The 27,501-nt window shown below is 53.1% G+C and overlaps 1 protein-coding gene across 2 annotated transcripts in view; it reads right to left on the bottom strand.

The window, feature by feature from the left end:
- Positions 1-1,834: 1,834 nt before the first annotated feature.
- CD99 (CD99 molecule (Xg blood group)) overlaps positions 1,835-27,501 on the bottom strand; it is a 35,933-nt gene continuing 10,266 nt past the window's right edge. Inside the window, exons 2-10 of one of the 2 annotated variants that reach the window (XM_047765909.1) lie at positions 22,850-22,882; positions 21,851-21,895; positions 20,090-20,134; positions 19,006-19,068; positions 15,124-15,168; positions 12,982-13,047; positions 10,603-10,716; positions 4,038-4,094; positions 1,835-2,339 (exon numbers count right to left, since the gene is read on the bottom strand). In XM_047765909.1, the coding sequence (XP_047621865.1) occupies positions 2,314-2,339; positions 4,038-4,094; positions 10,603-10,716; positions 12,982-13,047; positions 15,124-15,168; positions 19,006-19,068; positions 20,090-20,134; positions 21,851-21,895; positions 22,850-22,882 (494 nt within the window). In that variant the 3' untranslated portion in view covers positions 1,835-2,313. Of the gene's footprint in view, positions 2,340-4,037; positions 4,095-5,082; positions 7,173-10,602; positions 10,717-12,981; positions 13,048-15,123; positions 15,169-19,005; positions 19,069-20,089; positions 20,135-21,850; positions 21,896-22,849; positions 22,883-27,501 lie in introns of those variants that run through there. The other variant, XM_047765910.1, reaches the window with a different exon arrangement.

Raw genomic sequence — 27,501 nt, 5'->3', positions numbered from 1 at the left:
CAGAGAAATGCAATGCAAACGCAGTGGATTCAATATGGTTTTTCAACTCAGAGATTGGTCCGAAAGCTGGCAGGGCCGCAAGGAAACAGATCTGAGCCATGACTGGCAAGACCGCAAATTTGCGCAACTTCTCTGGCGGGTGATTGGGCATAAAAATGAAACATCCACATGCTTTTTTGTCTCACAAAGCCCACTTCAGGGGGCATTAATGCAACACACACACTTGCACAGACCCACAATCATGTGGATAGGATATTCCTTGCAACCTCAGAAAGCTAAATATAGAACTACCATAGGATCTAGTAATCCCACTCCTGGGCATCTATCCAGACAAAATTTTTCACTGAAAAAGATCCATGCACCCCTATGTTCACGGCAGCACTATTTGTAGCAGCCAAGACATGGAAACAACCTAAATGTCCATCGACAGAGGAATGGATCAAGAAGATGTGGTCCATATACACAATGGAATACTACTCAGGCGTAAAAAAGAATGAAAGAATGACATTTGCAGAAATGTGGGTGGAACTAGAGATTCTCATACTAAATGAAGTAAGTCAGACAGAGAAAGACACATAAATAGCACAGGATGTCACTTAAATCTGGAATTCAAAATATGGCACAAATGAACCTGTCTACAGAATAGAAACAGACTCACAGACATGGAGAACAGACTTGGGGTTGCCAAGGGGGAGGCGGGGGAGGGAGTGGGATGGACGGGGAGGTTGGGGGTCCCAAACTATTGCATTGGGAGTGGATAAGCAATGAGGTCCTGCTGTCCAGCACAGGGACCTCTATCTAATCGCTTGTGATGGAACAGGACGGAAGGTCATGTGCAAAAAAGAATGTGTGTGTGTGTGTGTGTGTATATATATATGTATACACATATATGCATAACTGGGTCCCTCCGTTGTATAGCAGAAATTGACAGAACACTGTACATCAATTATAATAATCAAATTTAAAAATAAAAAAGGACTGGGAGAGAGGACAAAAGAAAAGAACTTGGGTACAGACTCTTGGGTAGAGAGACATAATTTAAGAAATGAGGAATATATAACCCATTGGATTGGAGGTCTTAAAACTCTTCTAGCCCGATAACATATGGATGCTTGAGTCCCCTTTAAAAATGAGAGTTCACATTTATTAAATGGGTATTGTTATGCCAGTCTGGTGCAAAGCATTTTGAAATAATATATATTTAAAATTAAAAAAAAAAAAGATACCCCTTGCAGCATTTGGAGAGCAAAGACTTGGCCACAGCTCCAGGGGGTTGGTCAAACACACGTTATGACACAGGCTTTCAACAACCCCCCTGCTGTCCCTACCGTCTCCTGACAGCCCTTAAATACATTCTTTTATGGTGATGCAAACTCCCTTGGACTCGAAACCCATGACGTCTTTATGGAGAAGTTCCAAAAGATTTTCAAAAGCCCTCTTTTTCACACATCGAGGGGTTCATGATGCAACGAGCCACGTCATCAAAACGCGGGATGAGGCTGAAGGGAGCATCTCGCGGAGGGGAGTATCTGATTCAGGGAAGCATCTGGCTGAGGGGAGCATCTCGCCCAGGGGAGTATCTCATTGACTAGCGTATCTGAATGATAAGAAATACCTTTCCCCACGTGACCACCGGAGGAAACAGATTCAGAAAAGCCCACAAAGGAGCCAGCACTTAGGGTGATCATCTGTCCGACGGCCCCAGAAAACAGAACCCAGGTCTACACCCCACTCGTTTCAATGCCTTTTCTACAAGGGCCTCCATGGCTGAACATTCACGTAAAAAGGACGTGGGTTTCTCATTTCTTTTTATTCGTCTGGGGCGGGGGGGGGGAGTCCTCATCAATAAAAGAACTTATTTTTTTTGTTTCTTGAGGAAACTAACCAAAGGCTTCCCTCGTTCTACAAAAGGCCCGGATGCGGGGAGGTTCAGGCGCGTTTAATACAGCGATGGGTAAACAGTGCAGCGTTCAGGTCTGCGGGGACTTGAGCGGGGCGGCTATTCGAATAACGGCGACCTGGTGACAGGGGCTGAGCCCTTCACATTCCCCAGGGAATCCTGCAGCGCCGTGGCGAAGGTGAGCGTCCTGTGCTCTCTGGATGCGAACCTCGGCGGAAGTCATCCCCCCAGGGCACGGTGGTGGCGGACGCGTCTCAGGGTTAAAACGTGGCATCCCCTTGGGCAAAGGCACGAACTCGCCAGGGCTTGTTCCTGGCGGGGCTGCTCAGCCCCCCGCAGGCAGGCCTTCGGGAGGCGCCCAGCAGGCAAGCTGGCGATCCTGCTGCCAACGCGGCTGCTTAGCTGCCCGTCTTCTATTTCTCCAGAAGCGTCTGTTGCACTGCCAAGAAGAGACAACAGCACAATGTACATACAGGCGGGGTCCCCGGCGCCCCCTCCACGCGCGTGCGCACACCTGCACCTGCAACGCCCCAGAGGCGGGTGACTCTATCCCTGTAAAAGATCAATGGGGACTTCCCCTCGTGGCGCAGTGGTTAACGAGTCCAACTAGGAACCATGAGGTTGCAGGTTCGATCCCTGGCCTCTCTCAGTGGGTTAAGGATCTGGCGTTGCCATGAGCCGTGGTGTAGGTCACAAACGCAGCTCGGATCCCGCGTTGCTGTGGCTCTGGCGCAGGCCAGCAGCTACAGCTCTGATTAGATCCTGGGAACCTCCATATGCCGTGGGTACGGCCCTCCAAAGACAAAATAAATAAATAAATAATAAATAAAAAGTTCTTAAAAAAAAAAAAAAGATCAGTGCGCTCAGAACCTCATGGAAAAAAAGCAAAAACGACGTCGAAGGGCTAGGGGGCAAAAAATGCAATACATGGCCTGCGCCCATGCAACGGTACCTAGAAAAAAAGAATAAATTCTTTGGGAAAAGTGAAAGAAACGTGCAGAGACGTCACGCTGTACCAGGGACATCTCGGACATGGTCAGGAAGGTACCCAATTCCAGAAGGAATAATTTTCCAAATGGGGGTACGCCGGCTTTGTTCATTTACAACCATGGCCGGGAGGGGGGGGTGGAGGCTGATGTTCTGAGCAGTGCATTTAGGTTTTCGAGGTCTATGTGGCGTTTTGGGGTCCTGAGAAACTCAATGTATACATCTTTGCCTTGTTGGAAAGGGCAGAGAGCCAGGCAGGACCTTTTTAAAAGGCTCCAATGCTGGCATTCGAACTATTTTAGCATTTTATTCAAAACGCAGCTCCGTTCCACGGGCGCCCTGTTCATCAGACGTGGCCTTTCTCGGCCAAGGGAGTGGGTCTCCACGTAGACTCACAAATGAAGAAAGACACACACAGGGGGAGAGACAGCTACTGCGTGTTTTCCTGCCATTTTCAAAAGTGGTCCTCATTACAGACCTTGTGGTTCTGGCCCCGAGAAGCGTCCAGAATTGTAAACTATCCCCCCCGATCCAATTCTGCACCTGCTTGGCAGGATTTTGTAAACGCGGTGGCAGAACGTGACCCAAAGCAGCATCTCAGAAGACACGTGAGGGCCAGCTGCGGATCCAGCCACCCAGCCACCAGGCGCCCCTTAGAAAACGACCATCACAGACATTTAAAGAGAACGTGAGGCATTCCTGTTGCGGCTCTGCGGGTTAAGAACCTGACACAGCATCCATGAGGATGCAGGTTCGAGCCCTGGTCTCGCTCTGTGGGTTAAGGATCCAGCGTTGCCGTGAGCTGGGGTGTAGGTTGCAGACGTGGCTTGGATCCAGTGTTGCTGTGGCTGTGGCTGTGGTCTAGACCGGCAGCTGTAGCTCTGATTCGACCCCTCGCCTGGGAACCTGCATATGCCACAGGTGCAGCCCTAAAAAGCAAAGAGAAGTGAAGCCAACGTAGGTCTCATCAGAAGCCTCAAGCCCCAGAATGTTTCTTATGTATCTCGTTTCCTGAACGAATCCCCTCGGGGGAAGCTTTGAGCTACAAAGGAAGGATCCCATCCCAGGCCACGAAGCGGGATCGGAAGACAGCAGGGGGCGAAGGTCAAACAGACAGGCTGGGGGCAGTGACACTCCCGTCCCTTCTCACCTGGTGGCTCGGCGTTGGTGCCCTGGCGGTTCTCCATGTTGACCTCGCCTTGGTCGGCTGAAAGCAAGCACAGAACCCCCCCCGAGGGTGAGTACAAACAGAAGCCCCCCTCAGGGTCCCTCTCAGGCCAAAGTGGCCCCTCCTCTCCCCCCCCCCACGCCCTCCCCCAAAGCCAAGGACCCCCCTGGTCATCGAGGCATGAACGGCCCTTCAAGGCATCCAGTCCGTTTGCCCCTGGGTTTTTTCAGTCTGTTTTTATTTCCACATTCCGTACAGCACCACGGATGGACCTGGAACGAGCATCTCGTACCCCCTGAAGCGTCAGACAGAGAAGCAGCCTCATCACATGAGATCATGTGTTCGTGGAATTTAACAAAAACGGAAGCAAAAGAACTTACAAAACCGAAACAGATGTGCAGACTTTGGAAATCAGACTCATGGTTACGCAAGGGAGTGTGGCCATGAGCTGGGGTGTTAGGTTGCCGACAAGGTTCGGACCTGGCGTGGCTGTGGCCGTGGCTGTGGTGTAGACCAGCGGTTACAGCTCTGACGCGACCCCTAGCCTGGGAACCTCCACATGCCGCAGGTGCAGCCCTAAAAAGATAATAAAATAAAATAAAGTAAAACATTTATTCTTTATATGGTTACGCTAGACTTTAGTTGACAAAATGAAATTCCTTTTTTTTTTTTTTGTGCTACACCTGAGGCATATGGACGTTCTCAGTCTAGGGGTCCAATCGGAGCTGCAGGTGCCGGCCTACACCACAGCCACAGCCACACAGGATCCGAGCCGCATCTGTGGCTCACACCACAGTTCATGGCAACACTGGATCCTTAACCCACTGCGCGAGGCCAGGGATCGAACCCGCGTCCTCACGGAGACAATATCGGGTCCTTAATTCACCTGCTGAGCCACAACGGGAACTCCTATTTCCAAATTGCTGTTTGAAGTTTTCCAACACCCATCATCGCAAAGTGGAGCCTGCCCAGAAATATTCTCCGAGCACCCCGCCCGAGGCGACAGAATTCAAAACGCAGGAGAGAGTCCCAGTCAAAACATGTTTATTTCTTTACTGCAGGGCTGGGGACGAGACACAAGCACATATGACACGAAGTGGACTCAGTTAGCTCATAGGATCCAGGACAACCGTCTCCCCATTTTCAAAGCTTTCAGAGGCATCGTCTGGGGTTAGGACCACATGGGGACCCCAACACCGCTCTGAACCCAGGTCCCAGAAACACACAGCGCTGCCCACAGGCAGTGGGTCCTGCCAGCCGTCCCCCTCCCCCAAGCACCAACGGAGACCGCAGTCAGAGACCAAAGCTCTGAGTCGCAAAAAAGAGGAAAAAGAGGTGCGTCACCACGCGTGGCACCTGTTCTGCTGGCAGGGAAGTGGCTGGGTGATTGACTGAGGGACATCGTCCAGCTGCTGTGGCAAGAAACCCCAAGGAGGCGTTCATGTCAGAAGGAGATGACAAGAAAAAAAAAGAGAAAGGAAAAAGAGAAAGGAAGGAGGGAAGGAAGGAAGACAGCAGAAAGAAAGAAAGAGAGAGAGAGAGAAAGAAAAAGGAAGGAAGAGATTGAAAGAAAGAAACTGAAAAAAAAAGAGACGGAAGAAAAGAAAGAGAAAAAGAGAAAAAAGAAAGAACGGAGGCTGGAAGGGAGGGAGGAAGGAGAGAAAAATGGAGTCACTCAGTAAAAGATGCTCAGCCGGGGCTGCGGGCGCCGTTGAGCTGAGCTGGAGGCTTGTGCTGAGGGCGACAGAGCCAGGGTCCCAGTGCCCCAGCGCCCGTCCCAACCCCACGTGCCCTTAAGGGGAGCCTGGGCTGCACTGGGTACCTCGCCCCACCTCCGCCCGCCCAACCCTTACAAGGCCAAGGGCGCCGCCACCCGGGAGCATCTCTTGCAGGTGAGGAAGCACGAGGCCCGTGAAATGAACCGTAGCAACGGTACGTTGCAGAGGTCTCTAGACTTGGGGACTCCATGTATATACGTGGCAAGTCCTGGGGACCGCGCCTGGCCCCAGGGGTGGGGGCGGGAGGTGGACGACTGACCGGCAGCATCCGATCTGTCCCTTCACTGGGCACGTCTTCCCTGGGACCGAGAGATTTGCCTGACAGCCACCCCTGTGCTCACAGGGACGTTTGAGCAGAAGAACCGTGAAATCAGGGACCCTTCTTTCCATACCCGACGGCCGCCGAAGTGACCCGTGGAGGCTAATCACAGCCACGGGCACGCCTGTCACAGTCGCCTCCCGAGACTCACCGCCCCCCCCCAAGGTCCCCACCCGCCATCGCGTCTCAGGAAGGGGCATTCATTCCCCTGGACCCTCCGCACAAGGTCGGAAGAGGGAAACTCCACCCAGGAGGAGGCGGGCTGACCTGCAAGAGCCCCTCGGCGTCGTCTGGGCTTCCGGGGGATGCCAGACTTTGCAAGACCCCTCCCGTCGTGACCTGCCGCCCACCCTGGAAGCCTAGCATCCCGAGATTTTTAGGTGATTCCTAAAAACGCCAACAACTTTTTTTTTTTTTTTGGCCCACGGAGAACTGGGACATTCACAGATGGGAGCAAAAAGGGACCAGAGCAAGAAGAGAGGAGACACTTCATGGAGATGAAGGCTGTGCCATCGGAGGGTTAAACGGGTCCTCGTTGCCCGGGGAGGACCCCAGCCTCTGACCCTGGCGGGCGGTCCTCCCGGGACACTGGAGGGAGGACGGTGGCTGCCCACCCCTGCCCCTCCCTCCTCCCTCTGGACCCCCACCCCACAAGGACGGAGGATGGACCTGGTTCATGCAGGGAAGTCCCCCTTGTTTCTGTTAGCTTCTGCTTTTAGAGACCTCTGCATTTCCCTTCGTTTTTCGCAAGCTACTTGTGCGTGAAAACAGAACGTTCTAAGCGTCTGTGCCTTGGGAAGGGGGAAAGCCACACGGGATGTGAGGACAAAAGCACAGGGGAGGCGAGGGTTGGAATCTGATCCGGGGGAAACACATCGGCCTGGCAGCTTTCCTACAGAAAAGGACACACGGCAAGGGTTTTGCCTTCGACTCTGCGTCTCTGTGGACACACACGGATGACAAGGACGCTCCGGCGGCCCCGCCCGGGATGCTCGGCTCCTCCCTAGATCTTGGACTCATCTGAAACGGAAGGTCGGAAAGGGAGAATGAAAACGCTCCTGCACCAGGCACCTGCCCAGGCCCCCGGCGGCGGCGGTGGCGGTGGCAGTGGCAGCAGCAGTGAGCTGTTAGAAAGCCGGTCGGGAGAGAGCCTGGCAGACCAGACGGGAAGGCGGGCTCAGAGGGGACACTGGATTTAAGAGAGGGAAGGAGGTCCAGGGAAAGGGAGGGAGGAAGAGAGAGATGGAGGGAGGAAGAGAGAGGGAACAGGACAGGACGTGCCACCACAGCCTCCAGAATCTGCCGCAACCAAGGCCGAGGGAAGCGGCTGGCCATGCCAGGAGCAGCAACAGGACGCCGACGCTGCCATCGAAGCTGGAAGCCAACCCACAAAAAACCACAAAGACACACATCCAGTGCTCATGCCCCGAATGGCTGGGAAGAAGCCAGCCTCCACGGCTTAGAAGAAAACCAGATAAAATGCCAAGAACCACAACATCCAACTTTCAGGATAAAGAGACAGAGCTGCCCAACTTCATGGACCGTAGGTGTTTTTTCATACTTTCTCAACAAAACGGAACACGGAGGCCCTCCTAAATAAGTTTATAGCGAGAGTAACTATTTGGGAGTTCCCAATGTGGCTCCGCAGGTTAGGAACCTGACTAGTATCCATGAGGATGCAGATTCGAGCCCTGGCCTCGCTCAGTGGGTTAAGAATCCAGCATTGTTGGAAGCTGAAGCACAGGTTGCAGACACACCTCGGATCCGGTGTTGCTGTGGCTGTGGTGTAGACCTGCAGCTGCAGCTCCGATTCGACCCCTAGCCTGGGAACCTCCATATGCTGCGGGTGTGGCCCTAAAAAGACAAAAAAAAAAAAAAAGAGAGAGAGAGAGAGAAAACCACAAAGAAACCGGACGTAAAGTTGCACCTGATGCCACGTCAGTCCAGAAGAGAGACAGCGGGCAGTACACCAGGGCACCGCATCCAGCCAGACTCTCCAGGAGCATAAACTGAATCCCACTCACGCCCCCGAGTCAGTTCACCAGAAAGCAGGCTTTTGGTTTCGAAACATGTACGTGCCCCCAGCTCTACCCAGGGAACTTTCTGTGTTCACGCCCACCCCTGCCCCCCGAGAGCGATGGAACACTTGAACCCACGACCGAGACCCAGAGGTGCCGTGGGGTCCCATGCACAAGGCTTGCTTTCTCCAATTTCTGAACCTCGTCTGCAAATTCTGCACCATGTCCCGGCTGTGAAAGCCCCTGGGCTCTTCCTCAGATGCCCCGTCTTGACATGAGCATGTCCCAGAGCTTCTTCCTACACCCCGCTCACCAGCTCACCGAGATGCTTTGCAATCCCAGAATCCACCCAAAGTGTTTGCAAAAACCTCCGGGTCAGGACGCCCCGAGCCTCCTCGGCCAGCAAGCCTTACTCCTCGCTTAGCGGAGCATCAAGCTCCGGGCGCGAGCATCTTCAGAGCAGGAGAACAATGTGCTTGGAAAGGAAACACAAACGCGTCTCCATGGAAGCTCTTCGCTCCTTCTTAGAGACGCAAGAGAAAAGCATTTTCCTGGCTTCTGTCTCCTGTCCCGGTTCTAACCGCAGACCTTTTACACGCATTGCCTGGAACGGGCTCATCTGTCCGTTCGGGCGCTGCTGGGTGCCTGGCACGCAGCCAGCCGACGGCGCTTTGCTGCGCGTGGCCAGAGGGCAGCTGCCCACTTACGAGCGAGAAATAAGATGCCGTCACTGGGACCCTCCACTTCGAGAAGACTGATTAAAAAATAGAAGCTTATTTTCGGGCTCTGAAGGCAAACACGGTGTAGGACTTTAGCTTTTTTTTTAAATTTTTTTGCATGCCTGCAGCACGTGAGAGCTCCCAGACCAGGGCTCGAACCCGAGCCACAGGAATGACAACGCTGCATCCTTTACCCCTCGGCCACCAGGGAACTCCAGGACTTTCCACTTTCAGGCTCTAAATAGCAGGTGTGCTCCTAAAACTCTGGAAGGATGGGAGATGAAGGGGCAACTCCATCCCTAGGCTGAGACCCTGCCTCCATCTCCACCTATTCAAGGCTTCTTCTGGGAGTTTCCCAGGAGCCCCGGGAGGGGTCCCTGAGGCAAATGATATCAAGAATGAGACGTTCAAACCCTACAAACCACATCACACCCCAGCCCTCCCTGGTTCTGTAACCGTTAAGGTAAGACCTAGATAGAGCCTTCCTGAGGTGCACGGGCACTAGCTGTGCTCCAAATCGTACAAGTTCCCTTTGCGGCGCAACAGAAACGAATCAGACCTCGTATCTGTGAGGACGCAGGTTCCATCCCTGGCCTCGCTCCGTGCGTTAAGGATCCGATGTTGCCATGAGCTGTGGTGTAGGTCGCAGATGCAGCTCAGATCCCACGTTGCTGTGGCTGTGCTGCAGGCCAGTGGTTACAGCTCTGATTGGACCCCTAGCCTGGGAACCTCCGTATGCCACAGCACAGCCCTAAAAAGACACACACACACACAATTCCCTGACGTCAGGACAAATCCTAGGTAACTTTGCATTTGAAGAGAAGGTCCCCACAACAGCCAGGGCTGGGGTTCTCATCACAGGGCTAGTAACTGGGGCATTCTCCACAGTCCCCTATAAATGACCCCATCCCACCTTCCCGGGGAAGCTGTTGGTACTGGGTTCTGGCAGAAAGGGACTAATTTACACAGGGTTTGTATTTTAATTCTCTGGGGTACAGAAGACAATACGGCGGCCCCACGGCCACGGCTCTTCCACGGAGAGGATGAGGACGTCAGGGAGCATGAATCGAGACGGACAAGCTAGGAGTTCCCGTCCTGGCTCATCGGTTAATGAATCTGACCAGCATCCATGAGGGCGCAGGTTCGATCCCTGCCCTCGCTCCACGGGTTAAGGATCGGGCGTTGCTGTGAGCTGCGGGGTAGGTCGCAGATGCAACTTGGATCTGGAGTTGCTGTGGCTGTGGTGTAGACCGGCAGCTGCCGCTCTGATTCAACTCCTAGCCTGGGAACCTCCATAAGCCGCAGGTACGGCCCTAAAAAGCAAAAAAAAAAAAAAAGAAAGAAAGAAAAAGAAAAAGATGAACAAGCTATAAGGTTTGTTCAGCCCTCTCGCTCTGCCAGGCAACCTGGAGAGACTTGCACACACAGTCTGAGCTTCACCAAAATTGGAAAGCATAGTGCACCGTCTCCCCGCTTTATGTAACCCCCCAAAAGGGGCGTCGTTATGACCACACAAGCTCACACAACGAAACGCAGCAAGCCCTGGGACGGAAGCCCCCAGGTCAGACCCCAGGGGTCCGGCGCTGTCAGGCAGCCTCAGCCCCCTCCGCGTGCTCCCTGCCAACCAGCTCCTTCCAGCGCTCGTTCCGAAGAAAGCACAGCTTCCGGGGGGCCCGGGCGCCACGGCCAGGAAGCGGGGATGGAAGGACTCACCGTTCTCTTTGAAGCAGAGCTTCTTCTTCTGGTAGGCGATGAAGCTGGAGATGGCACCGGCCACGGCGACAACTACGGCGCCCACGATGCCAGGCACCACCCCGGGGGAGTCGCCTGTGGGAGCAAGCACAGGGCGCCGTGATGGGGGGACAGGTGGCACGCCCGGAGAGCCCGCGGGGCAGGGGGCCGGCAGCCCTGCCCGGGGGCAGTGGATGGGGCTGACCGCGGAGATGCCAAAGGGGCCCCCTCCTGAGCCCCCTAGCGTCACACCGAGAAGGCTGTTCATTTGGCTCCAGGCGTCGTTTCCGTGCCAATAACCGGCTCCCCACCTCCTCGCCCGCCCTGAGACCAGCTCAGGGGTCCTCCCAGCTCAAAGCAGGCACTCCCGGGCAGGGTGGGAGGTGCCCAGCTGGGACCACTTGGAGGCCGTGAGACCTCAGGCAGTCAGATTCCCAGCTCTTCTAAAAAAATCAAAGCCACCGACCTCTTCGGTAAGTCTGTCCATCACGATGCCTTCCCCTGGACGTACTGTGATGGGATTTCCATCCGCTGCCCCTAATCCCCCAATTCCTGCACCTGTCCCACGGTGACAGCCGTTTTCATGGCAGGGCAGGTGCACCAGACATTCTGCCCCAGGCAGAAAACCGCCCCCCCCCAAGGATGATGGGAGGGTTGGTCATACGTGTCAGCTTGACTGGCTACGAAATCCCTAGGCATGGAGTTCCCTGGCGGCCCAGGGGTTAAGGACTCGGCATCATCGCCGCCGTGGATGGTGTCTGATCCCTGACCTGGGAACTTCCGCCTGCCATGGGCATGGCCGGAAAAAAAAAAAAAAAAAAAAAAGAACTGCCCACCCCCATTATTCTGGGTGTGTCCAGGTGGGGGTCTTCAGAAAAAGCTTAACCTCTGAAGCCATAGGTTGAGTGACGCAGGCTTCCGTACCCAGGCTGGACACACATCGTCCAACCCGTGACGACCTGATGCGATTCTAAGGCACACTTTGCTCTCTGTGCAGAGGGGGGACACCCCCTTCCTGCCCTCGGACACGGATGCGCCCGGTCCTGGGGACTCTGGGCTCGGGCTGGATCTAACACCGTTGCTTCTGCTGCTTCTCAGTGTTTAGCACCGAGAGGGACCCACAGCAGCCACTGTGCCGAATCCCTGGTGGGCATGCAGCAGGGCGTGGCACGTCTCAAATTCCATGAGCACGGGAGCCAACTCCTTCTTGTAAATGACTTTCTCTGAATGTCCCTACAGCCGAGTGGTCCTTTCCCTGGAGCACGCGGAGGCACCGGCTTGCTCCTTCTTAGGGCCCTTGGGGACAGTGACCGATCTTCAAAGGCAGGCTGCTGCATCGGCGCCCAGCTCTGAGCATTTTAGAGGCAGGCGGTCACCTCGCTGCAGGTGGACCGCATCTTATGACATGGCACGCATGCTGCGTGGTTTGCACATCTTCGGTTCGTGGTTACCGGGTCTCGGGCAAGTCCATGGGTGCTGTTTTTCCAGCCGCCCCTGCTCCCTGCTTGTCTCTGCTGCATTTTGGTCATTCTCACCACCCTCCGAGGTTCTGCATCATGAATCTGTTTGCGAAGGTTTCTGTGACCCAGGAGCTTTGATATGCTACTATGACACAGGAAGGCTCAGGGGACGGGGAGCCTTTTGGGGCAGTAAAGAGTTCTGGTGTTTGATTTGGCCATAACCATGGCCTGTGAAAGTTCCGGAGCCTGGGATTGAACCCGCGCCGTAGCAGCAATCCAAGCCATTGCAGTGACCATGCTGGATCCTTAATCCACTGAGCCACAGGGGAACTGCAATGAAGTGCTAGGTTTTGTTTTTTGGTTTTTTTTGGCTCTTTAGGGCAGCACCTGCGGTATATGGAAGTTCCCAGGCTAGGGGTCGAATCAGAGCTGCAGCTGCCGGTCTACACCACAGCCACAGCAATGCCAGATCCAAGTCGCATCTGCAACCTGCACCACAGCTCGCAGATCCTTAACCCACTGAGTGAGGCCAGGCATCGAGCCTGCATCCTCATGGATCCTCATCAGGTTCCTAACCCGCTCAGCCACAACGGGAGCTCCCCAAAGGGTTTTTTAATGAAAGTATATACATTGCACACGGAACAGACGACAGCCTAGGGTCGGCGTCACTTTTAGAGGCCCCTGAAAGGGTGTGTGACTTGCGTGATGGCTGTGGTCTGGGCCCCAAAGCACAGCTTCGCCGAGGTCTGCCTGGGTTTCCCAGGGACGGAGAACCCTGCTTGGCGCTGGCACCTTTCGGGTGACGCTGCAAGCGCTACATGTCAGGTCATGGCCACGGCGTTCGTCTTTCCGCAACAGCCCAGAGGAGACACCCAGGACGTGACGAACCAGGCGCACATACCCTGCTCATTGTCGTCATGCCTCTGCCTTCCGCCACCGCCGCCACCGCCGCCGCCACTGCCACCTCCTGCAACAGAGAACAAGGCCCAGTGACGCATCGTGTTGGGAATGGGACGCGCACGTGACACCCAGATCCAGCGCCTCTGACCTTGGGGTACGAAGGTCATGAACAGAAACGTCGTGGGACTGAGCACGGATTGGGGGTCATTTCCCATGAGGGTGGCCCTGTCCACGGCCGAATGGGGGTGTCCTGGCAAGGTGGACGGTGCCACCTGGCTCGCGCCCATGAACTGAAAACCAGGCCCAGCACCGGACTCATCCCTGCCCCCAGGTGGGCTCCGGGAGACCCGGGGAGACCCCTGCTGGCCCGGGGAGCCTGTCCCCAGCACCGGGCTCGTGGAGAAGTCCAGCGAGGGCCTTGGCGCCCACCTGAGAGCTGGAGCCCCTCCTGCTCCCCTGCCCCCCTGCCCCAGCTACAGGTCATCCAAGGCCCGACCCTGTGGACCCCTGGTCTTACCGTGTTTGCATCGGGAGGTGCGAACACGAGCCCGACCCTGGGTATCGTCTTCACGCATGCTTCCCCCGCAGCGAAGGTGCCATCCCACCACCCCGTCTGTTTTTTCTATGGCCACACCTGCAGCCTGTGGAGGTTCCCGGGGCCAACGACTGACTCTGAGCTGCAGCTGCAGGCCTACAGCGGCGGCCAGCCCCCGATCCTTTAACCCACTGCACTGGACCGGGGATTGAACCTGCACCTCCACAGCGACCCAAGCCACTGCAGTTGGGTTCTTAACCCACTGGGCCACAGAGGGAACTCCCACGGCCTCTGGTTTCCCCGCATGTAAGGGGAAAGGACGCTGGACGTGAAGTGTAAACCTGTACGTTTATGATTGCACAGCCCAGGAATCCACCCCAGGGACTGTGAACTTGTCCGGGTGCCTCTGGCCTTGTTGAATGTCAGCCAGTCACTCCGGGTGTCTCATTTTTTTTTTTTAGGGCCACACCTGCAGCCTATGGAGCTTCCCAGGCTAAGGGTCTCATTGGAGCTGCAGCTGCAGGTCTACGCCACAGCCTCAGCAATGCCAGCTCCGAGCCACACCTGAAACCTACCCCAGTTCACGGTGATGCCAGATCCTTACCCCACGGAGCGAGGCCAGGGATCGAACCTGAGTCCTCATGGATCCCAGTCAGATTCGCTTCCACGGCAGGACGACGGCGGGAACACCCACCCTGGCGCATCTTTTCTCAATACCCACACAGGCCCTGCGTGTTACCAGCTACGGAGCTACACCACCTGCTCTGCTCACAGCGAGGGCTGCATGTGGCACGGCCATAGCGCCAGGGTACAGCCCGGTACACCCAGGGCGTAAGCCCACGTGACACTACATGAGACTAGAATCCTGCCTGTTACACTCCAAGGTGGGGGAGGCGGGGTCTGGACCTGCCCCTAGAGATGTGGATTGAAGTAGAACATCCATGGGGCATTCCCGTTGTGGCTCAGTGGGTTAAGAACCCGACGAGGAACCACAAGGTTGCGGGTTCGATCCCTGGTCTCGCTCGGTGGGTTAAGGATCTGGTGTTGCCATGTGCTGTGGTGTAGGTCGCAGATGCGGCTCGGATCTGGTGTCCATGAGGCTGTGGTGTAGATGGGTGGCTGCAGCTCCGAGACGACCCGTAGCCTGGGAACTTCCCTATACCTCAGGTGCGGCCTTAAAAAGGAAGAAAGAGAGAAGGAAAAATCTGACTTTCCACTTGTCACTAACCCACGAGCATCATTGGGACAAGTCCCCGCCCTCTGTTGACTGCTCAGTTCATTAAATACCATGAAACAGCCACAGCAGGTGGCCCCTGGAGACGCAGGAGAGGCAGTCTTAGGGATGTGGGAGTCAGGGACCCACCCAAGGCCTCCATCACCTGCACAAGGCGGGGCTCACTCCCAGCACCCCAACCTCTGGAGGGGCGGGAGTGACGGTCCACAGCCTGGACATACGGCCCAAGGCCGGACCTTCCAAAGAGAGCTCCGAACACCTGAGGGTGACCGCCCGAGGGAGAAGACTTCCCAGGCTGCCGGGGACTCTGCAGAGCCGGGGGACGGGCGCCTGGGGACACGGGAAGGAAGGAGACACACGGAAGGAAAGCTCACCTCCACCTGAATTGCTGTCAACAAGATCAGAATCCGAAAAGCCTCCTGGAAGGAAAAACACAGAGACATCCGTCACATCGGAGCCGCCATCCAGGGCGCTCCGGTCGTGGCTCAGCTGTAACGAACCCGACGAGTCTCCATGAGGACGCAGGTTCGATCCCTGGCCTCGCTCCCTGGGTTAAGGATCTGGCGTTGCCAGGAGCGGTGGTGGAGGTCACAGACGCAGCTCGGATCTGGCATTGCTGTGGCTCTGAGTCAACCCCTAGCCTGGGAACCTCCGTATACTGTGGGGTGTGACCCTAAAAAGACAAAAGAAAAAAGAAGAAGAGTGGTCATGAAGGATGAACAGCAAGGTCCTGCTGTGCAGCACAGGGACCTCTCTCCAGTCTCTTGGGATGGACCAGGATGGAAGAGAACACGAGAAAAAGAACGTACATGGGTGTGGGGCTTTGCCATAGCGCAGAAATTGACACACTGTAAACCAACCAGACTTTAATAATAATAAAAAAAGAAGGCGTGGTGCATACACGACAGAATATTACTCAGCCGTCAAAAAGAAGGACACCATGTAATTCGCAGCATCATGGATGCAACTCGAGATTCTCATACTGAGCGAAGTCCGACAGAGAAGGACAAACACCACGGGAGCTCACTTCTACGTGGCATCTAAAATATGGCCCAAATGAACCATCTACGGAACAGAAAACAGACTCACAGACACAGAGAACAGACCTGTGGTTGCTAAGGGGGAGGGCGTGGGCTGGACGGGGATTTTGGGGCTGGTAGATGCAAACTAGGACACTGAGAATGGATGAGCCCTGAGGTCCTGCTGTGCAGCACAGGGAACTCGATCCGGTCTCTTGCGATGGACCAGGATGGAAGAGAGGATGAGAAAAAGAATGTACGTATGTGTGTAACTGGGTCACTTGGCTGTGCAGCAAAAATTGGCACAGCACTGTATATCGACTATGCTTTAATTTTAAAATTAAATTTAGAAAAAGAAACAGACTCACGGACGTAGAGAACAGATGTGTGGTTGCCAAGGGGGAAGGGGGAGGGAGTGGGCTGGACGGGGAGTTTGGGGTCCGTAGATGCCAACTAGGACACGGAGAATGGAGAAGCCATGAGGTCCTGCTGTGCAGCACAGGGAACTCTGCCCAGTCTCCTGGGATGGACCAGGATGGAAGAGAATATGAGAAAGGGAACGGATATATGTTTAAGACTGGGTCACTTTGCTATTCATCAGAAATGGCCACAACATTATCAACCAACTCCACTTTAATTAAAAATTAAAAAAAAAAAACAAAAACACTGTCAGGAGGGTCTTGGTATCTCCGGGTGAATGAAAACAGATCAGAATGAAAAGCAGCCTTGGGGGAGTTCCCTGGTGGATCAGAAGGTTAAGGATCTGGGATGGTCGCTACGGTGGCTCGGATCACTGCTGTGTTGCGGGCTTGAGCCCTGGCCAGGGCATTTCGACAACCCACGGAAGGGCTTAAAGAAAAACAAAACAAAACAAAACAACGCAACACAGACCTGGGGGACCCCCACCATGGTACCAGCTGTTCAAATACTCTCGCAGGACGACTGTCCCTTCTCCCTTCAAATTCCTCCTAAAGTTCGCCTTATTGCAAATTCTGCGACTACACCTGGAAAAGACGACACACGGGACATGGAAAGGACGTGGGCATCCTTTAGAGGCAACTAGATGAAACGGCCTTGGATTAGGACACATCTGGCATTGAATCACTGCACTCACGGCTATGGCGTCGCGCTCCCCACCGTGGCTGTGACATGTTTGCAGGATTCAGGACCTGATGTGTCCACCTGATGACCGACTCTGGGCAGCGGGGAGTCAGAAAGTGTGAGACGAATGGATATTTCCTTTTATTTACGCTGCTTCTTTTTCGTGTAAGGGCCACACCTGCGGCATATGGAGGTTCCCAGGCAAGGGGTCATATCGGAGCTGTGGCTGCTGGTCTACACCACAGCCACCGCCATGCAGGATCCAAGCCGCGTCTGCAACCCACACCACACAGCTCACAGCAACGCCAGATCCTTAACCCACGGATCGAGGCCAGGAATCGAACCTGCATCCCCATGGATCCCAATCGGGCTGGTTACTGCTGAGCCACGAAGGGAACTCCAACATAACCAGGTTAAAAAATTTTTTAAATGTGATTTCTTTTGGGAAAAGGTGACTCTCTTTAGCAGGAACGCCAAGTGTCTGCTCCGTTCTGTCCAACTAGATGCGATGCCAGGTTTTCTTGCCAAGGCAACGTGACACAAATACAAGCAAAGGGCCAACAAGAGGAAGCAGAAGAAACCTTAAGTCGTCTGGAAATGAAATCCACCGTTTTCTCAGAAAAGCTAAGGAACAAAAAAACGGTGAACGTGAATGCCTTCCTCACTCAAGGCTCGTGAGGAAAACTGTACGAAACGCGTTTCTGTATCCCTGAAATCACCAGAAAAGTGATGCACACACAGCGTCGTCCCAGCACAAACACAAACGAGGGAGAAAGTCATTTAGAAACACATTTCGAGAAACAATGAGAAAGGGGCACGCGGAGAGCGGAAGGGAGGAAAAAGCTCCCGTTTGCAAAGAAATCGATTTACACTCGGAGCCCATTCAGATGGCAACACAGAGAGGGTTTGATGGTCCCCAAGTGGGGAGACACAGGAAAGAGATGTGCAGTTAAAAGGAACAAAGCAAACGGTCACGAAAAAGCAGGGAACCCACAAAAGCATAAACAGTGTCCTGGAGAACAGAGGGAACGTCATGCTTGTCCAAAAATACTGTCGGGAAAAAGAACGCTGTTAAAAACACTGCTGGAGCAGTTCCCCATGTGGCTCAGCAGTAATGAACCAGACTAGGCTCCATGAGGATGGGGCTCTGATCCCACACCCTACGCAGTGCATTAAGCATCTGGCGTGGCTGTGGCTCTGGCGTAGGCCAGCAGGTGCAGCTCGGATGCGACCCCTAGCCTGGGAGCTTCCCTGTGCCACAGGGGCGGCCCTGAAAAGACCAAAAATAAAGGAATAAACCGATGTAAAAAGCCGCAGAGAAAAACCACGCAAACGATCCCCGTGGCGGGAGAGGAGCGTCTTTCTCCTTTTCGTGGGTGACAACTGAAACAAATCCACAAACACACAAAAGAGCCCACTCAACATCTGAACGTGCCGCAGCCACGCAATGCAGAAACGTGCTCGTGAAACTCTGAGACAAGCCTGGCATGTGCCAGGAAAGAAGGCACGAAGCCTTTTACAAAACGGCTTGTCCCGTCAGGCACAGAGACCTATATTCAAGGCCCTGTGATAAACCGTAATCAAAAAGGCTATTTCCACAGAAAACCGAAGACACATAAAACGGAATCACTCTGCTGCACAGCAGAGCTTAACAGAACCTTGGAAATCAACGCCAATTTAAAGAAAGCTGAACAGAACAACATATATCCCCTCTAGCAGAAAAAATGGAAACCTGAAAAAATGTTTTAAAATGAAACATACAAAAAGCTTAACAACAGCTTCTCTAGCGGAAAAGCACAAAAAGCTGGTATTTTTTTTTTCTCCATACTGATTCTATGTTTTCACTGGTACTTGTGTAGGTTTTGATGAAAACCCAGGAAGCAAGATCTCCAACCTCAAAATCAAATCGAAACCAGACACGTCTCTGGGGGACACGGTTTCCCACGGCTGGAAACGTGGCACCACAGAGAGTTCGGAGGCAGGTCATGCCCAGTCTGGAAGGGTCTCCCCTCACCTGACACAGAAACCACTGCAGGTTAGGGTGAGGGTGAGGGTGAGGGCTAGACGTTATTAGGGCCGGGGTTTTGAAAAACCTCTGAAAAACACCCAAGGACCCACGGAGGCTGCAGCACTTACCTGAAGAGCCAGGCTGGTTCGGGTTAGGTTTGGGTTTGGGTGGATTGGGTGGTACTGGGTCATCTGTCAAAGAGAAGAATGGCCATGATGAGCTCTTGGCTGTCAAGAAAACAAAACTTTCCTGCTCTACAGCCCGGGGACCTCTATCCTGTCTCCTGGGAGCGACCACAACGGAAGACAGCATGGGGTCCCTGGGCTGTGCCGCAGAAACTGGCACAACACTGGCAATCAATGCTACTAAAAATCCATTAACAGGGGTTGCCAAGGGGGAGGGGGAGGGAGCGGGGGGTGGCTGGGGAGCTTGGGGTTCAGAGATGCAGACGACTGCCTCTGGAATGGATGGGCCATGAGATCCTGCTGGGTCGCACTGGGAACTCTGTCTAGTCACTTATGACGGAGCCTGATCACGGGAGAAAAAAGACTGTGTGCAGGTATGTGTAGCTGGGTCACCGTAGGAAAAAAAAATAATGTATTGGGGAAAAAAACAATTAAAAAAAATAAAGATGTATCACCTTTGGTTTAAAAATAAATAAAAAACAAAAACCAAGCCAAAAAGAAAACCCCCAAAGAAAACAAAGCATGCACGGATTTACAGATGGTTTAGTCCTGAAAAACCAAGGCATCTTCCTTGTCACAGCAGGGAATTCCTGGACACACAGCCCCTGTGGGTCTTTCTCCATCACCATCCAGCTGCACTACCGAACTGTGTGTGCTTCCAATGGAAAACGAAGCGGGTGGACCTGCGACAGAGCAGGCGGGGCCCAGGGCGACAGGGAGCCGCGTGTGGCATTTCACGGCTGGAGCTGTCTGAGAAATTTCCACAGGGCAGCCACAGACCCTTCAACCCAGGAGGGAAGCCCTGCTGAGGGTGGGGCCTCGTGGGAGCCCCCCCAGAGGCCCCGTGCCCATGAGGGCAGCCCCAGCTAGGGTAGCCACTGACTCTTCTGTCCCCCCAAAGACTGGGCGAGTTTGAAAACACACGGAGGCGTGGAGCTCCCACGGTGGCTCAATGATCAGGAACCCGACGGGGATCCGAAAGAGAAAACCATAAGAACAGAAAAAGATAAAAGAGGGGCTACTTAACGTTTTCCTCCGCCACCAAGAGCGTCTTCCAAATTGAAGCCATCATCTAAAGGAAACCAGATGGTTAACAGAAAAGTCGGGAACGAAAGGAACAAAGGAAAAGACAGCCCCCACCACGGAGGAAAGACTCCAGGGCCTGTCCCTCAAGGCCTTTCCCGATGATGAGCCTGACCGCGGTCTCACCCCCAAACCTCAATTCCCGACCATTCTGACCTCGCTCTGCTCTCCGCCAAAAAGGACAAAAGTCAGGACGAAACCCCCCAGCTAAAAGGAATTTAGAAATCGCAGCCACCTGGACGGACCCGGAAATTCTCATACTGGAGTTCCCCACGTGGCTCCGTGGGTTAAGAACCCAATGCGTATCCGCAAGGATGTGGGTTCCACCCCTGGCCTCGCTCCGCGGGTTAAGGATCTGGCGTTGCCGTGAGCTGCGGTGCAGGTCACAGAGGCAGCTCGGATCTGGTGTAGGCTGGCAGCTGTAGCTCCAATGGGACCCCTAGCCTGGGAACCTCCATATGCCAAGGGTGTGGCCCTAAGAAAGAAGGAAGGAAGGAAGGAAAGAATAGAAAGAGAAAGAAAGAAAGAAAGAAAGAAAGAAAGAAAGAAAGAAAGAAAGAAAGAAAGGAAGGAAGGAAGGAAGGAAGGAAGGAAGGAAGGAAGGAAGGAAGGAAGGAAGGAAGGAAGGAAGGGAGGGAGGGAGGAAGGAAAGAAGAAAGAAAGAAGGGAAGAAAGAAAGAAAAAAGAAAAGAAAAAGAAAGAAAGACAGACAAATGACAAAGAACTCGAATTTTCAAGTTCCAGCTACACCTCGGAGGACTGTCTACCCACTTAGTACAAGGTACAAGCCCTCAGAAAACACGAGTGGGACGTACCCAGGGAGCCAGGACGGCAGGAATTCAGGGGCTCCATAAAGACGGACCCAGCGGCACCTGCACAGGTCAACCTGGCTCACACCCGGGTCTGAACAAGGCTATGCCTCTACTCCTCCTAAGGTGCCGTCCTGGACCAGAGCTGGCACTTTTTTTTTTTTTTTTTTTGCAAATCTGCAATAACAGCTATGTAACTTTGGGCATCGATTTGACTCCAGGGGCCCACCCACCAACGGACCTGACCTTTGGACAACCCCATGATCAGTCTCTGCCTCCTGACTTTGCTCTTTTGCTTTTCAGGGCTGCACCTGCAGCACATGGAGGTTCCCAGGCGAGGGGTCACATCGGAGCTGCAGCTGCCAGTCCACACCCCAGCTCATGGCAGCACCAGATCCTTAACCCACTGAGCGAGGCCAGGGATCAAACTTGCGTCCTCATGGAGACTATGGTGGGTCCTTAACCTGCTGAGCCACAACGGGAACTCCTCTGCTTCCTGACTGTCATTAGTTGGAAGGATCACTGGTAGTAACTGGTATGCACATCCCAGCAGCTGAGGTCAGACTTTGCTCATGGGTTATACGAGGGTCCAGCCCCGAAAACTGTCTCTCCCAAGAAACGAATATCCCAAAGCAGGAGCAGACACTCAGGCTAACCCCACGCACACTCCCAGAAGCCCACGGCTGAAGTCGCATCATCCGTTCTTTGACGGCGGCGGCTGCGTGGGACAGCATCAACCTCACGGTGACACTTCACGTACGAACCAGCCCCCATCTGGAGCCGCTGAATAAGTGGGTGTTGAGAGCTGTCTACCTCTCCCTCGGCTCAGGGAAAACGGGGCCCCAGGACCTCCATCCCTCGGCCGTGATCCTATGCCGGCTACATCGGCTTCTTACCTGTGTTGGGTTTTCTGGGGGTGGGAGTGGGCTTCTTGACATCCTCTAAAGAGAAAAGACATTCCAGTCAGGAAAACGTGTAGCTGGGAAACTGAATCAACACTCGAGACAGTTCCCTTTCTGGGAGTTCCCTAGCGGCTCCGGGGGTTAAGGATCTAGTATGGCAGTCCCTGATTACAGCTGTGGCTCGGGCTCGATCCTTGGCCAGGAACGTCCACAGGCTCCTGGCACAGCCAAAACAAACAAACACACACACAGAAAACAATGGAGTTCCCGCTGTAGCGCAACAGGACCAGCGGCATCTTGGAAGCCCTGGGACGCAGGTTCAAACCTGGCGGGCATGGCGGGTTGGGGTTCTGGCACTGCCACATCAGTGACTTAGGCCATAACTGGGGCTGGGATCTGATCCCTGGCCCCAGAACGCCACATGCTGCAGGGAGGCCCCAAAGGGGAAAAATAACAGAGAATTCCCTCCACTGCCACCAGCTTTTGGGGAGATGGCTGCACCCACACGTGGGGTTCCAGCTGCTGCACGGAACCCCAGGAGTTCAAATGATCCTCTGGGTTGAAGGCTGGGTCCCCCCCGCTTCCCACCCACCAGGAACCTCAGAAACACGATCTCATTTGGAAGCAGAGTCTTAGCAGGTAATGGTGGTTAAGATGCTGTCACGGTGGCTTAGCACGAGGGCCCCTTATCAGAGGGCAACCTGGAAGCCCCGAAGCAGGCCCGGCAGGAAGGGGCCCCAGGAAGGCAGAGGCAGCGTTTGGGGCAAGGCAGCCACCAGCCACAGGGTGGACCCTCCCTCGCCTGCCCCAGGGTCAGCAAGCCCACAGGGGGACCAGCCACCTCCCTCAGCGTCTGGCACCCCTGCCTGGCACTTCCAGCCACCTCGGAAGTGGATGAGTCTCGTCATCGGCCTCAGACGGCTTTCACCAGATTAACCAGGATCCAGGAAAAACAGTCATGATATTTTATAAAACGTTTTTCAGAGGACTCACCATCAATAGCATCCGATAAATCAAAGTCTTGGCCTGAAAGGAAAAAAGAAAAAAAGAAAAAAAAAAAAGAATTCAGTGAGCAATACATCAGGTTAAAGTTCATGGGGAAATTAAGAAAATAAATAAATTAAAAAAAAAAAGACACGATTTGGGATTTTGCCATGGTGGTGGTATTTAGCGTCCTTTAAAACGCCGAAGGGGCTGTGTTTTCTCTTCTCCTTTGGAATACTGACTTTTTGGGCCTGAAAGTAAGAATACCTCCATGGATGCTGTAGCCACCTGAAGATGAAATGTTTACAGCATTTCAAACAGTCGGAAACCACGGGGATTCCACACGTGCGTGATTCTACACGAGCAGGTCTTTTAAAGTGACTGAGTATCAATTTCTGGACACGACGGAGGAGCATGGGCAGAAAAACCCCTGCATCAGCAACTTCTCTGGAAGCCCACACCCGAAATATACTTCTTGCAGAATCACCAGGCAACCCCGAAAAACATACACTTTGTTTTTAAGCTCCTGGGATCCCCGAGAAGGAGACGCTGCCTTTTCCCCCGCTGCGCTTCTGTCCCGTGGCTCTGGTGGGACGGAAACCCTTTGAATAGCTAGTTCTATCCCATGAATGATGGATTGAGCAAAAGCAAAAGATGGCTTGGATCTTCCGGTCAGCAGCCGAAAGGACAGTGATGCCGGGTCAGACAATCGTCGTGCAAGTTAGGAAGCAAAAGGGACACGTCTGACAGCTGAGGAAAGGCTGGATGTGGAATGACCCGCCGCCATCTCTCAGGCACCTGCAGAAGGCTGGCAGGTGTGCGGTCCCAGGGACTGTTTCACAGACAGGTGTCACCTGTAATTCTCTCTCTCCTCTCCGTGTGTGTGCATGGGTGTCTGTTTACCACGTGGTTTGAGGTGTACGTGTGGGGTTTTGTGGGTAGGTCCGTGGGTGGTTTCTACGTGTGTGTTAGTGTAGGCGGCGTGCAGGCTTTGTGTGTGTGTGCATCTGGAGGTGTGTCTGCGCGTCGTCTGGGGAGTGTATTCCTAATTCAAAAAGACACAGGCACCCCAATGTTCGCAGCAGCACTCGTCACAATAGCCAAGACAGGGAAGCCACCTAAGTGTCCATCGACAGAGGAATGGATCAAGAAGATGCGGTCCATATACACAATGGAACACGACTCAGCCATCAAAAAGGACAAAATAATGCCACATGCAGCAACATGGATGCAACTAGAGATTCTCATACGAAGGAAAGTAAGTCAGCCAGAGAAAGACACATACCATAGGAGAGCACTTCTCTGTGGAATCTAAAAGCTGGCACAAATGAGCCCATCTACAGAACATAGGCAGACTCACAGACAGAAAACAAAGCTACGGTTGCGAAAGGCAGGAGAGGAGTACACTCGGCTGCGATGAAAGATCTCTAACTAGGACCTGCTGTCCAGCGCAAGGAAAAACGACTCAACTCTTGTAATTGCCCATCATGGAAGAGAATCTGAAACTATATATGGAGACACGTCACCGAATCGCAGTGCCATACACCCGAAGCGAACACAATATTGTAAAGAATTGTGTTATGGTGTTCTCACAATGTATGAAGAATGACATGTGCCCCAAACTTAAACCACAAAGACCAGGCAGCAGAAGCAGCAGCTCTGGGAACAGCCCAGCCCCACGCTGGGGCATAGTTTTCCATCACGGAGCAGGGAAGGTGCCAGACCCAACCAACCAACAAAGTTATTCTGCTCTATCTGCAGCAGTGATGCACACAGGAAAGCAGAGGGGCTTTTATCAGCCGGGAAGACCCGAGCCCATATAGCGCATGCCGGGTCCTGTGCGGCTGCGCAGAAACCCACACGCGCCACCGCCCTCCACAGTCTCTCTGCCGGAAGGGAGGGCATTGCGCCCTTTCTGGGGTACCCACCCACCCTATCATCGGGGCCGCCCCCACATCTCAGGGGCTCTTCCGGGCAGCTGGGACAAATGGCCCCACACAGAGGGCTTCCAGGAGGGGACCACGCAGTGTTCTGGAGGGCAAGCGGGAATGTGGAAAGAACAAACGCACCAGTATCTTTGGAGGGTGAAACCCAACAGCGACTGTCCGCCACGTAAGAGTCCTCCACGGAAGGCGTGTACACACGTCCGTGTATACGGGTATATTCGTGTGCGCAGGGGCGTCCGTGTGCACGCGCACCGAGCCTGAGTGAACTGCACCTGCGCCCTCGGTACACGTGCGCGTGCAGGTCCACAGGCACTGGTGCAGGTGGACATGCATGTGGGCGCTTACAGGTGGGTGTGCGCGCGCGCGCGCAAAGATGCACAGGAGTGCTGTGTGAGTGGGTGTGTGGGTGCTTGTGCCCTGCGTGGCATTGTGAGTGTATGTGCCAGTGTGTGATGACCCTGTGTCCAGGGCCTGGCACCTCCCCAGCCCAGCCCCCCACCTCCTCCACCCCCCCCGCCCCACCCACTCTCCCAGAGGCTCCACCCACTCCCCGAGAGGTCACGGGGCTGACCCCACGTGCCCCGACGCAGACCCAGGGGGCGCGGGGAGCAGACCCTAGTGGCAGAGCCGGAGCCGGGTGCAGGGTCCCAGCCTCCGAGCCGTCATGCAAAGCATTTAGCTTCCTCCTAAACTGGCCAGCAGCCCAGCCCAGCCCAGCCCAGCAGCAGAGGCCTGCTCAGCTCAGCCTCCGGGGTTTCCGAGCGGCCCCCCCTCCCCCAAACCTCCAGCTGTGACGGGGGACCCACGGTGACTCACGCGGGCGCGGCAGCCCCACCGGATGCAGCGCCTGACTCAGCCGCACGGCACCCTCCCTACGCAGCTGTCTGTTCTCTGTCCTTCACCCCGAGACCACAGGGCCCCCCTGGGCCCGGGCTCCTCCCTGGGGAAGGGCGTGCGTGCACCTGCCTTGCGAACCCACTGAACCTCGAATTGGGATTTGACAGCCACACACTGGGCAAGTGACAACGGCACAGCAGGGGCCCAGGATCCGGTTTCTCGGAAATCCTATCAGGATGGCGCACTGATGCAGAAATAAAATTTAGGACACACCAGTGGGGTTGGGGGGTTGGGCGTGGGATGGACGGGGAGGCTGGGGTCAGTAGATGCAAACTAGGACATGGAGAATGGATACGCAATGGGGTCCTGCTGTCCAGCACAGAGAACTCTATCGAGTCTCTTGGGACAGAACATGCTGGAAGATAATGTAAGAAAAAGAATGTGTATATATATATATATATAACTCGGTCACTTTTCTGTACAACAGAAGTTGGTACAACGTTGTAAATCAGCTATATGCTAATAAATAAAATAAAAATGCTAAAACCCCCAAATTAGAACAGAGACACTACCAATAACAGAAGTTAAAAAGTACATAATTTATGCAAGGAACTTAGAAGTTACATAAGTAAATAAAATAGAAATAAGTTCTAGAAATTAGAAGAGAAAGAAAATGTAGTTATAATAATAATTACAGAAATGACAAACCGTATAATTTATAACTTATATATAGGATGTATAAATTATATAGATACATAAAAATAAGGAGAAATAAGCCATAGAAGGAGAGTTAGAAAATATAAATGTAATTATGGAAATTATAAATTATGTCATGTATCTTTGACAGACAGAATTTATAAATTAATAAAATAGAAATAAATTCTAGAAATAAAATTGGAAAAGAAAATATTGTTACAATAATACAGAAATGACAAACTGATTTATAATTTATATAATAGAATATATAAATTATGGAAGTAACTATATGAAATAAGTAGAAAGTATAGAATGAGAATTATAAGAGAAATAGAATATAAATTGTAAATCTGTAATTAGGTAAATTACAAATTATGCCGTCTTTTATATACAAGTTATAAATTACATAAATAACTATGTAAATAAAGTAGGAATTAATTGTAGAAATAAAATTAGAAAAGAAAGGAAATAGTGCCAACAACAGAAATGACAAACTACAATTTGTAATTTTGTACAAAACACAAATTTTATAAGTAAACATACAAAAATAAGCAGAAATAAGCTATAGAAGCAAAATTAGAAGAGAAATAAAATATAAATGTAGTTAGAGGAGCTACAAATTACATCATTTATACTGTAGACCCAGAAATTATGAATTATATAAATAAAATAGAAATAAGGACGGCAATAAGATATAACCGTTTATAGGAACAAATTATAAAATTATGAATTATGTAATGGATGCACAGAACATCGGAGGGCCCCAGCCTCGATCCGTTCCCGGAGCCCCTTGCATCTCCGGAAACTGGCCCAAACTAGACCTGACAACTCTGTTTATTAATCAGAGTCGAGTCATAGCACTCGCGGGGGTTTTGTTCCAGAGTCGCTGCAAGTGCTGAACACACTCACGCAACCGTGGCTCCTGGGGAAATCCAGAGCTACTGCCTACCCTCTCGGAACTCACCCACACATAACCCGGTTTTACGACTGTTTCTGCCTAATTTAATCTCATGGAATCCGTCTCGTTGATGCCCACGGCACTATCGCTCCCGCCGGGACAAAGCCCATCTCACACACCTACGTTCTCTGCCAGGCATCTGGCAGCCTCCTTGTGCTTAGAGGCAGCGCCTGGCACTTCAGCACTTGGGGGCTGTGTGAAAGAGCAAAGTCACAGACATAAAG

This window comes from Phacochoerus africanus, chromosome X (genome assembly GCF_016906955.1).
Source record: "Phacochoerus africanus isolate WHEZ1 chromosome X, ROS_Pafr_v1, whole genome shotgun sequence".
NCBI classification, from domain to species: Eukaryota; Metazoa; Chordata; class Mammalia; order Artiodactyla; family Suidae; genus Phacochoerus; species Phacochoerus africanus.
This window is presented reverse-complemented; position numbering and strand designations above follow the sequence as displayed.